This window comes from Spermophilus citellus (assembly GCF_964194105.1).
Source record: "Spermophilus citellus genome assembly, chromosome: 6".
NCBI classification, from domain to species: domain Eukaryota; kingdom Metazoa; phylum Chordata; class Mammalia; order Rodentia; family Sciuridae; genus Spermophilus; species Spermophilus citellus.
In genome coordinates, this window is record NC_138187.1 from 81,022,818 (window position 1) to 81,035,800 (window position 12,983).

The window sequence follows — 12,983 nt, forward strand, 5'->3', positions numbered from 1 at the left end:
AAGTAAGTACCCATAAATAGAGTTATTACTTCCATCACAGGAATATAACTTCACGGTTAAGTAATATTTGCTAGACATTCCTTTGCTGAGTTCGGGCCACAGATGTCTGATAAACATACTTGAGAATTGACAGATTTATGAAGACTGCACCACTCTTACACCTGGGAGATTCTGCCCAACATACCAGAGAATGACTGCCACAAGATCTGTGCCACTTTAAACCAGTTTCTCAAAAGGAAAAGCCATCATCTTCCTTAATTAGATCAAATTAAATTGCACTTCTCCATCTCTGAACATTCATGAGGTCTTGAGCCTGAAACCACAAACGAAACCAGAGTTGCCTGTATGCTTCAGATCATCCCTTTCATTGCCAGCTAGAACCTTTTCAAAGAGAAGAGTAATGTGAAGGTGCCGATTTAGCCTCCTTAAAAGATGGCAAGATTAACCTGGTGTAGAATCAACATGGCTGCCCCCAGCCCAGGGTTGGGGCTCATCTGAGCAGCCTTTGGCACGGCAGGTGCCTAATTCCACGCTCTCCTAATGCCAGGCCACATGTTACCCTCTGTAGTGATTAGCTGGGGAGATCAGGGAGATTATATTTGACCTTATTTGAAATCTAGACTTTATTTGCAATGAATGATATGATTCAAAAATACAGCCAAGTCCAAGCATGAATTCTAACTTTTAAAAATGGCGGGTCTTAAAAAGTCCATATTGCCCACTACTCTTGTATAGAGGTATTTGCCAAGTTGTAAATCAGCAAATACCTTGATGTCTGACTTTAGAGCAGACAAACAGAAGAGAAACCCCAAAGGTGCAACAACCAGAGCTATTCCAGTAAGTTACTTTCACCATCATTCTGTCTCAATATTCTTTTCTCTTCATCATGAAGATAGTACCTGTCTACCTCCACCATCATGCACAAGAAATTAAGACAAAACAAAAATAAATAAAAATTTAAAAACCAGAGGCCACACATACAAAATATCTTCCTTCTTTATTCTAAGCATCGCTCTTTTTTCTTTGGCATCCAGTCTTAAGATTTTACAGATCAAAAGCGAGTGTGGGGAAGGGGCTTATTCTCATAGCCCCCTGAGGACCACTCAAGAGACATCTCTCCGTGGCTTCTAACACCATCTCCCATTTGAAGGTAAATTATAAGCCATAACATGAATGAACAGCTATTCCTACCAGTTTGTACCTGTTAAAAAAAAAAATGAGATGTCATTTCCAGAGCATGAATATTAAAGATTGCCCTCCAGGAAGAGAGAAAAAAAATGCAAAATCAGTGATTTCGTGAAGCAGGGTATAGGCATGCCCTGGGAGTGGAGGATGTAGTCACCCAGGAGAGAGCCAACAGGAAGAGAAGTGCCTCACCTCAGGCTGCATGTCACCACAGGACTCAAATCTGAACCAAGGGCGGAGAGCACTGGCTATGGGGGTCTGAAACTAATTCACTGTGTTTCTCAAAGAAGTCCTTGCCTCTCTGAGCCTCAGATCTTCACTGTAACTTGGGCATGGCCACTAGCATTTCTCAAGGGTTCTGTGCAATTTAAATGAGCATAGGTACAAAAGCATTTTGTGAATCAGATAGTTCTCTATAAATAAGAGACTTACTGATGTAAAACCATGAAGTCATCTCATTTGGATCTGAGAGACTATTGTGTCCTTGTCCCTGACTTGAAGCCATTAGAAGTAAATTGTGAAATAAATGAAAGGCTAACCTAGAGGATTTTCCGAGCATGTTTGCTGTGCTAGAAAGAACCCTGTTGGAGTGTTGGAAGTTGTGCACATCGGGAGTGCTAGGCCTAGGTGTGACTGAGCTTTGCCCTATTTTCCTGGCCTGCCACACCCTTGGTTCCCGCCTCCCCACCCCCCACCCCCCACTCCCACTCTATCAAGATCACAGACCCAGAAGGAGAAGAAGTATGACACCCAAACAAATTCTTTCCGACAAGAAAATTTTTTAATTCTGGAATTCAAAGTCAGATTGGATCTCAGAAATGATCTTCTCTGGGTGGTGGACAAAAGGCAATGTGTATCCCTAATCCTTTAAACAAGGGGTAGAAAAAGTCTTTTGAGACCCTGTGCTCTCTATTTGCTGAGACCTTCAGCCTCACGTCAGTCAGCTTTCCATTACTGTAACAAAATACCTGAGATAAGCAACTTGATAATGGAAAAGGTTTATTTTGACTCAGTTTCAGAGATTTCAGTTTGTGGACACTTGACCCTGTTGATTTGGGTCTATGGCAGCAAAGTATGTCATGGCAGGAATGTAGTACAGGAGGCTTCTTTACTTCATGGTGGCCTGGAAGCAAAGAGAGAGAATGGATATCCTAATATCCCCTTCTAGGGAACACCCCCAGTAACCTAACTTTCTTCCATTAGTCCCCACCTCTTAAAGGTCCCACTACCTCCCAATAGTGCCATAAGCCAGGGAACCAAGCTTCCAATACATGGGCCTTTGGGAGACATTCAAGATCCAAACTATAGCAAACCTCCTATATTCTGTGTCACAAACTTCACCCACATACACCGGCTTCCTGGGTTTGAATGTGTCCCAGATGTTCCTACCTCAGGACTTTGCATTTGTACAAATATACAAGGGTAGGAAAGTTATATCCAATTAATTCTACTGTCTTTCCTATTCCCTTTTCCTCTCCCTTCCCTTCATTCCCCTTTGTCTAATCCAGTGGATTTCAATTCTTCCCCTCCCCATCCTCCCTTGCTATGAGTTCGAATCCATATGTCAGAGAGAACATTTGACCTTTTTTTGGTTTTTTGAAACTGGCTTATTTCACTTAGCATGATATTCTTCAGCTCCATTCATTTACTGGCAAATGCCATAACTTCATTTTTCTTGTTGGCTGAGTAATATTTTCTTTATCCATTCATCTGTTGAAAGACACATGGTTGGTTCCATAGCTTGGCTATTGTAAATCAAGCTGCTATAAACATTGATGTGGCTGCATGGCATAGCCACATGTCAGCTCTTATGAGGATTTTCTCTTTCCCAGTTGACTGCTCTGTCTCCATCATCCAGGAGTACTTTGTTGACAGTGTTGAGAACATAGGAAGCCCACAGAATCCTGGTTAGAGTGTGGCCACCCGTGACTACATAAGCAGTGCCATCTGAAGCCTAGAACAAGGACAAAAGATTCTGGCATCATAGATCCCAAGCACCTGTGCCCATACCCAAAGTGATTGTTGAAGTGAACTGAAGTTGATGGTGATAATCAAACATTTCCCAAGGCCTCTAGGAAAGTGAACTGTCCAAAACTATCCACTACTAGTATATGCATCCCATGGGAGCCTTCATTATCGCAATGCCTCCATGCATTTATGAAGGAAGAACAGTTCTAGCTTTTTTCCTCTCCAGAGCTATGTAAATGGGGCTCCATTTTTGCCCATTTTGGTTTTTTTAAAAAACAGGTTTCTTAAATATGCATGTCTTCATGCATCATAAGTCATGCATTATCAGAGCATTTCAGGTGATTTGGTCACTGTTTCTTTCCTGACTTGGGAAAACATGTCTGCCCAGTGAGACAAGTCCCTCTCTGTTTCCTTGAAATATAACCAAAGAAAATGGTATGGGAAGAAATAGAAGGGACCCAGTGGAAGGAAGTTAGGTCATTGGGGGAATGCCCTTGAACAGGATATTGGAACCCTGCCCCTTTCCTGTCTCTCTCTTTATTTCTTGACTGCCATGAAATTAACAGACCTCCTGCATCATGTGCTCCCACCAGGATAAGCTATGCTACCACAGGCCCAAAGCAACAGGGCCAAGTGACCCTGGACTGAAACCTCTTGAAACTGTGAGCCAAAATAAACCTTTCCTCTTTTTCATTTGTTTACCTCAGGTATTTTGTCACAGTATCATAAACCTGACTAACACACTGAATAAGGAGCCAGAGAAATTAACAGGGACTGTCCAAAAAATAACATTGATGGCTGATGGAGAGAAAGTAGGGCTAGGATGCAGGTAAAGGGCTAGTTTGTATAAATGAGGGAACTGAAGACAACAAAATGTTGCTTTACTTAGTAGAGATTTGGGAGTTTCAGATATAGACAGTAAAACCATCCTGAGTTAGAATTCAAGGTCAGAGTAAGGCTGTAAAGAAGAGTTTAAAAATCCAAAATGCCAAACCTCTAAAAGCATTGTCTGTGTAGATATTAAAGCTACAAAAGATAGTGAGCTGGGGTGACTAGTAAGAGGATTCCCCCTACTCTGTCTCCTTAAAGCCTCACCAAAAGGAAATAAAGTAGGAAGAAACAGAAGGGATAGAAGGGATTTTTTTAAAAAATCTATTTCCATTCCAAAATGGTCAGAAGGCAAAGCCAGTCGAGTCTGGAATCAGGGATGCTGGGAGCAAGCCTAGAAGCAAGAGAGGCTGGTGGTGAAGGAGTGTGAGGCCCATGCCAGGTGCTATAATTTAGGTATGGAATGTCCCTCAAAGGCCTTTGTGTCAAAGGCTCAGTCACCAAGCTGTGCTGCTATTGGGAGGGGAGCAACACTGAGGAGGGGGGCCTGGTGTGTCAGATAGGAGGACAGCTTTCTGGGTTGGAATCATCCAAAGATGTGGAAATGAATTTCTTGGTTGCTGGAAGGCAGCTTACAGATGTGTAAGTCCAAAATGAGAATCAGGGGACACATGGAGGTGGATTGAAGTCACAACAAGGAATACAGAATATACCCAGTCCTCCTGCTCACTCCATGAACAGAAGGTGGGGGCAGGGGACAGAGTTCAACCACAAACATCCCCTCAATAAATCCAGATGTTTCAATGATAAGTTGATTTTACTGGGAAGTTTTAGAACAACGTCTTTAGTTACATAGGTTTGCTTCTTTTTTTTTTAAATTTTTTCCTATTCTTTCTTTCTCTCTCTCTTTTTTAAACCAGTAGATTAACTTTGGGCAGAAATAGAAAGTTCGATGCTCTCCGTCCTATATTTGTGAGGATTTCCCATCAATTCAGGTCATCTGGATTCCAGTGTTTTGTTGGTCTCATCTGAAAACAATGCCTTTACTCTGAGGTTTTTTTCCCCTCGTACCACAGAAGCAGAGCTTGAGCAAGTTAGGGCATAGTCCAGCTTTAAGCCTGTCCACTCTTCAGTTCTAGAGAATACCTTTTGCACTGCCAGGACTGGAAGGTTGCAGTGGAATTAGATTTCTCAAAAATTGATATCGTGAGAAGAGTGTGCTGCCGGGGATTGATGGTGCTTTGTTCTACGCTGTTTATGGCAGAAGCACAGCACCCAGCACGTACCAGGTGTTGGACAATACCTGCTGGCAGTCCCAATGACCATTCATCACTTTCTGGAGAGATGGACGATCATGAGCATAAAGAAGAAAAATTCACAAAATATTAGAATTAGAAGTGAATTGGCAGACCTCCTGGGAAGTACTCTAGAAGGCCATTCTTGGTTACTAGAGTTCTTCTTGACTCTCCTGTGCCACTGGTTTTCAAAATAAGTACTGGTTAGGAAGGCTAGTGCTTCTGTTTGGGAGCTAATCTTACCAACTCGGCTGGCTGGGCCCAGCCAACTCTCCTGTATCTCCTTTGGATATTTAAAAGCATATCCTGTGGGATTCACTGTAGGAGAATTGCCAGCCTCATACTTGTTACAACATTGACCTATTTCTTAATAGCCATTAATTTGCTTAGTTATACAAGGATAAGTACCTAATTCAGGCTTAATGAGGCCTCGGTCAGTACAAAGACACAGCCCTACTCAAAAACTGGTGAAGGTGAAATTTTGAATCTAAAGTTCTATAAATGGCATTGCTGGCCAAAAATATTTACCCAATTCTTACCCTGCACTCTGAAGACCGAGAGCCACCCCTGACCCCAAGCAGTGTGGGTCAGATGTCAGACAGGCTTATAGGAAACCTGGCTAAAGCAGTAGCTGAATCCAGGTTCAGTGGCACACACCTGTAATCCCAGCCACTTGGGAGGCTGAGGCAGAAAGATCCCAAGTTCAAAACCAGCCTGGGCAACTTAGTGAAATCCTGTCTCAAAGTAAGAATTAAAAAGGGCTGGGAATGTAGCTCAGTAGTAGAGCACTTGCTTAGCATTTCCAAGGCCCTGGGTTCCATCCCCAGCACCAAAAAAAAAAAAAAAAAAAAAAAAAAGCAGTAGCTAGTAAAGGTAGCACCAGCACTTTCCCTGAATTTGACTTGAAATTTTTTATTCTTATTATGTTTGGACCTTCAGAAGATTCATTCAGCCAAGCTGACTTATGACACAAAATAACTAGTTAACCATACCTACTAATCACATAAATATGGTTTATGGAGTGATGTAAAATGGTTTATGAAATCATTTTTGAAACCATCTTTTCAACAGTAATTACACTGGTTCTGTAATACCGTAAAGCCAGTGATGTTGGCAAGAATTAGCCTAAGCATCTTTAATATTCTGATGATTATCATGCAAACTTGCCACTGCAGTAAAATGACAGGGTTGTGCTTAATTTCTCTTCTTCCAGCGCATTTCCCTTCTATTTTTCCCCTTTTACATTAAAACATACTTCATAGCATTTCATCATGGGAGAAGGCTGTGTAAATTTCCAGTTGCTGTAATTTAGTTAAACCATAAAATTGTTTCCAGATTACCAACCATGAAATGGAAAGACAATCTTATTTATGAATTTATAAATCAGATAATCTCCCTCAAATGAATCCTGAAACCAGAAACTCTTTGATGATTAACTAAGAGGGGGAAACTTTTCTCATTACCATGTGTCAAAAGAATTGTATTTTCGTAGGGTGGTTTTGGCTGAGACAGACGCTGCCGTGCGTTGCCAGCCTCGCTGTCCTCAGACCCTCCTGTTTTCTGGGCAAAGGGAGAGATGCGCTCCCCATCTGCTGCCTGGCCCAAGCATCTGAACCCTCTGAGGAGGATGTCAGTCATCTGACTCCATATCTCTGTTACATTATTATGTCCTTCCTGGTGGCCCTGCAGGGGACACTGCCTGGAAGAGGCCACCAAGGGAGGGTTCATGCACTAACTCCCAATACTAGAAGGAGCCCAGATCACCTGGGTGCCCACTGGTTACAGGGCTTTGGTTCCTGAGCAGCTCATCTCAGGAAGTCCTACAACTATGTCCTGAAAGATAAGGGAATGAGATGTGATTGGGGAATTGTCTCTTTCCACGTCCTAAAACCTTTATCTGGGGAAAGCCCAGGGGAGAATCCAGGTACCCACAGAGCTGGGGAAAACACCTGTTCCCCCTGCAGACTCCTGGGTAGAGATGACTTGGGCTGTGCTGTGACCTTCTAGATTTCTAACCATTATGATAAACCAGTTAAAGATCAATGTTCTTTATCCAGAATCATTCTGGTGCTATGTTTGGGGGCATTTTTGTTGTTGTTGTTGTTGTTCGCTTGTTTCATTATTTTTCTTTTTTTCCTGCTCTTCTTTCTTGGGTAAGGTAATGAAAGCCGTTGATCAGAGAGGGACCAGAAGGAACCCCTCAGAGCTCCAGTGGAGTAATCGGTCAGTGCAGAGTACTTTCAAGAACACTGGTTTAACCTTAATCAGCATTGTGCCCAGGAACAGCGTTGGAATCCCAGCATTCCCTTCTACCACTTCCCTCCTAGCAGATTCTTCTTTATCCAATACAGCTGTAGACTTACTTTTTTTTTTTTTCATTTCTTAATATTGCTGTCTTCTTTGCATACTTGGGCTGTCACCATGCCTCACTATCTCACACCCCAGTTGTATAGAACCCTTAAGCCACTTCTTAACCACAGCCATCTAGAATCTAAAAATGTCATGCCACTTAAAAAAAAAAAAAACAGAAAAGATATGTTCTTTGCATTTGCCTGAGATTAAATAAGATGACTAAACCTGTAATTCCCAAGGGAGCTCCTGTCTTAGGGTCATAAATTTGGCTTCAAGCACTGCCAGGGACAGAGGCAGCCCCTGTGGGACAATTAATGGCAATGGAAGACATTCACCTGGTACTGAGCACTTCCCCAAGAAAGTCATTAATTTCCCAAGAGTTTGTGGGTCTGTATCTCCAGCACCATCACCGTCACCCCAATGTTTCTGAGATGTCACTGTGTGATTTGGTTTGATAAACTTGGGATTTCCATTGGGTTTTTACTAAAACTGCTTTCCTTATTTGGATTTCTTACTAATCTTTCTCTTTTGACACATTAACTACTTTATGGGAAAGAGGTATATCTGAAAATGCTCTACAGCACCCGCGGGTGCACCTGGAGACATTTGCTAAGTCACTCCATAGAGATGTGTGTCCACATTCACCATTGGAGATTTCTTTCTGCTCCATTAGAACCAAGAAATAATACTATCAATACTTAATTATTTTTTTTCTTTTGGGGGTCTACAGCCATTAACTATCCTTACTGTCTAGCTCATGTCCGAAAAATTCAGTGTTGTGACAAACCAACCATTTTAAACTAAAGAAAATATATGGACTTCTGAAGTCAGAGGCTTGGAATTGCAAAACTGAAATTTCACCTGGCAAGATAGGTCACATTCCAAGGCACAACTCATTTCTCCCGTGCTTGAAAATGTTCAATTGCCATAAAATTCAGGACATGCACATATCATCTCTCAATGAGCTCAACTTCATAGAAGAATAGATCACTATTACTTGTACCATTGAGTACCAGATAAAGTCACTGGACTCTATTTGAGAGTCATCGTGTGTGCCTATGCTGTTTGTAACATAGGAACCACTGAGGTTCATATTAGAGGGCCATGAACTGAGACCCACAGTGGCCACTTATCCCAAGCTCACATAGGACACCTGCTCATGGGGAATGATGGTGAGATACCCATACTATTTAAGCCATTAGCCCTCTCTTCCTGTTTTACCTACAAGGTATGCATAAGTGAATTCACAGGAGGTGACATTTGATACTCTCCTCATATAGACAGTTGTTTTTATAATGTGTCGAAAATAACGTAACAGTTCTGTGAAACATCTGAGGCCTGGAAATGTGAACCTGTTTGAAATGTCTGACATGACTCTTGTGAACCTTGAAGACAGAGAGGTACGGTATCTGCCCTGAGTCAATAACAAAGGGAGTTTTTTATCGACGCCTTGAGTTATCAAGTTGTTAGGGATGTTCATTTTCCTGCCTGATCCTATAAAAGCCTCTAGGCTAAAATTTCTACAACATTAGATTGAGCATCATCTATTCCCAAACATACACTGATTTCAATCATATTTTCCATGGTCTTAATAAGAGACATTTGCTTGTGTTGCCCTTGGGCTATAAAAGAAGTGTAAATACACACACAGCCAAACATCTCCATCATTCACACCAAAACCATCCTGCAGTCTCCCAGCAGAGAAGAACAGATTACAACTGTGTGTGACTGTGCAGTACCTGGCCTAGGGTCTCCCTGGTCCAGAGAGGAGCCGTTTTGTGTAAGGTCAAATAATGAAGCAGGGCAGAAAGACTCAAAAACACATCCTGTGCCAACAAAAGAATTCGAGGGAGATTCCTCCCTTCCTTCCAGTTTTCTGGGAGGCCTCTGCTGGTCTGCACAGTGTCTTTTTAATTGAGGTCACTGTCTTACAACTCTGATCATCCAATCGATCTCAGCCAAGGACTTGCAGGCGCTTCCGGTTTCTGAGCCAGGTTGGGGTGAACTTTGGCGGCTTCTAGGTGGTACCTTTTATAACCCTCTGGTGGATCATTCACCTAGAAAAACCAGTCTGAAAGTCAATAAGAGCTTTAACAAACAATTCTCTTGTTTTACAGAGAGAGGATGCAAGCCATGGAGAAGCAGATTGCCAGTTTAACTGGCCTTGTTCAGTCTGCACTTTTTAAAGGGCCCATTACAAGTAGTAGCAAAGATGCATCTAGGTAAAAAGAAACCAGCTATCCAATTAAAGAGTTAAATTCAATCTGTTTCTCTTTAATCATTAAAATCATTCATTCATTCAAATTCCTTTCCTCATAATCATTTCAAGGCTAAAATATTCTCGTCTCTATGAATCATGATTTTTATATTTGTTTTGTTTTTTTTGTTTTTGTTCTGATAATTCTTGGACGAAGGTTAACTTTGGCCCAAGAAGGGTAAATGGGCTTCCCAGTGCATGTGGCTTCATGGACCACTCCTTGCGCAGTGCCCACAACCGCCATCCACGCGTGTCCACGTCTGCCACCATCTGAAAGTCACGAGTGTGCCTGGCTACATTTCACAGTATCAGATGCACACCCGGGAAGCCTTTTCCATCCAAGCCAGTCATGGTGCTGATGCCAAAATACCCTCATTGCTTAATCTCATCACTGCTAATTGCTTAGAATCGTGATTGGAAGGTACCAAAAAATAAGGGCATTTTGGAAAGTACGTAGCTGACTCTCTATTTCTTTCATTCAGCGAGAAAATGATGAAAACGACAGCCAACAGGAACCACACAGAAAGTGCAGGTAAGTAAATGTTCTTGGGAGGTCTAGGAGCCTGCTGGCTTCAGAGCTAGTTAACCTTTCCCAAAGTCACCCAGTTTTTGTGCTTTGGAAGGCTTTTGGGATAACTCCCTACACTACAGCTTCCGGCTAGTGCTGAAAAAGCAGAGTTAGTCATTGATTCAGGGGATGAAAAGTTGTCATCTTTATTCACTCATTCATTCATTCACTTGCTGCTACATTAATTCATTTATATGACCACACACCCAAGACATACTTATGTGCCTAGCACTGGACAAGAATGGTGGGCATCAGACACAGGGCTGCCTGGACTCCTGTGGGAAAACTGAGAATAGGACAAGTAATTTTATGTGTGTTGAGTTTCAAGAAGGACAAGATAAATGTTTAACCCACCGGGCTAGCCCTTACCAAGAGCATCCCCTTGAGAAAGTGACAAAGTGAAATACAAAGGATGGCCAGGATTGAGGGAGGTGAACACAGGCAGGAACCATCCAGATGGAGGGAACTCAAGATGTTATCCTAACTGGAAAGTGAAGTCACTGGAAGATTGGACACCGGGGAAACACACCAGCCCAGCTGCAGCATGAGAATAGGTGAGAAGGGCGAGAACCAGTAGGGAGCAGCCAGTGGACCAGGTGAGAGAAGAAGGTGCATCTGGACCAGGCTCTGCTTTTTAAATGCCAGCCTTCTCCAAGAAGAGGACTGTTGCCCTCACTAGAGGAGTTTCCTAGTGTCCAGATATATGCAATGACAGCCTCCCCCTGCATTCCCCAGGCAGGGCTCTGTCAAGAAGATATAGCCTCCCCGCCACACACCTCCTTCAAGTTAGAATGGAAATCATTAGCAGAAACGTGTTCAGATGCTAAATTACCCAGAAACATATGTCAAGTTGGGTCAAACCCCTTATTTGGGGAAACCACATCTACTAGTTTTGTGCAGTAGAGTAGAGTGGACAGAATTTGGGACTTAAGTTTAATCCCCTGCTGGCCCTGGTTCACGCTGGCTGAGCACAGTTGAGCTCTAAAGTGAGCAGGGCTGCTTTTCCAGCATTTTGCTTAGAAATCAATCAGTGGCCTTGGCCAAAGCCAGAGAATTATTTCATGGAAATTGCTAAAACTTGTTTTCAGAGCAATTGCCAGTTTCTCTTGGAGATAGTTATTCGTTCATTTAGTTTCTTATTTATTATGAACCGGGGGGTGGAGGGAGGAAACTACCCAATACTAAAACCTTCCCTCCCTTTGGGATCCTCATTGGAAATGATTAGTGTCTGATACCATTGTTCTGATCAATATGCACATGCTGGTTTGTATTCTCCCTCTATTCCTTCCCCTTTTGTGGAATAATAACAGGAAACATTTAGTAAGTGCTTTCTATGTGTCATGCACTATTCTGGTTTTTTTTTTTTTTTTCATGCATCAACCCATTAACTCCTGACTACAGCCTCCAGGATGAGGAGCAATTGTATTTCTGTGTTTCCAATAAGGAAACTGAACACATTATCCACACACGTGACACCTTTCAACCTAGTTCACATACCTGTCATTTTATCCCATTGTTTTATGTTAAAGATACCCTAGTCCCTTAAAAGATATACAAGCTGTTTTATTGTTGTTGTTTTGATTTGAAAAATTTTGTAAAGGTCTCTTTTGAGCATGGGGGAAGGAGAAAGTCTTAATATCCTTGGATATTTTCCCAAAATTGGAATCAATACGTCCAAAGGGACAAGCAGTTTAGTAGCCCTGGCGACATGGGGCCGGCTTTCTCTTTCTAAAGGCTGAACCGATTTAGTGCCATTGGCAATGGAGGTGCGCTCTTGCTCTCCACGTCTCTGCTGAGTTTGGTCTTTCTCATTCTCATGTAGCAAGATCCTGTCCACAGGGGTGTAGTTGCCATAGCAGCTCTATACAGTGCACAAAATACATGAATGCTTCCAGAATCCTAGGAAGTATTATCTCTGTTCTGTAGACAAACAAAATTATATAGAAGTCAGGGAACTCATCTGACTTCCTGGTTACCTTAGGAGTATGTAGTTTACTGTAGATATGAGATCAGAAGGAACCTCCCATTTCCAAGGCATAGGACGTATTATACTGTGCATTATATCACTTAACACACATAAACCTATAAGGAAGTGTTTCTGTCCATATTTTATGTAAAAGGAGTGAGGCTCAGAGTTCAAATTACTCAAAGTCACACAGCTAAAAAGAATGACAGCCTGTCTTGCCAAACCCCAATCCATGTTCATTCTATTACAATAAATTCATGTCAAATGTGTATTTTATAAGATTCAAATTAAGATATAACTGACAAAAAGAAATTCCCAAGAGCAGGTTAAGTACTCAGAAAAGAATACAATCCTAAGGACTACCCTATGTTGACTCTCACTAAACCAGGCCTGAGAGGGACAGAATATGAATACCCATGTATGGGCCTTGGGGTGGGGGGCAGAATCCCAGGTCTCATGAGTCTAATCTAAGTGGGGACCTGCTGATGGTATCCAACCAGCAGATCATTTCCATCCTGAATTGAGACTTTGGTGCATTTACCTATAGATCTCAGCCAGGTACTC

At 42.2% G+C, this 12,983-nt stretch overlaps 1 protein-coding gene across 23 annotated transcripts in view; it reads left to right on the plus strand.

The window, feature by feature from the left end:
- Positions 1–12,983, plus strand: part of KIAA1217 — a 406,156-nt gene that overhangs the window by 348,690 nt on the left and 44,483 nt on the right. For 17 of the 23 annotated variants that reach the window (XM_081297957.1, XM_081297960.1, XM_081297956.1 and 14 more), the window contains 2 exons: positions 9,746–9,850; positions 10,368–10,417. In XM_081297957.1, the coding sequence (XP_081154083.1) occupies positions 9,746–9,850; positions 10,368–10,417 (155 nt within the window). The remainder of the gene's footprint in view (positions 1–9,745; positions 9,851–10,367; positions 10,418–12,983) is intronic. The other 6 variants (XM_081297974.1, XM_081297976.1, XM_081297977.1 and 3 more) reach the window with 1 other exon arrangement.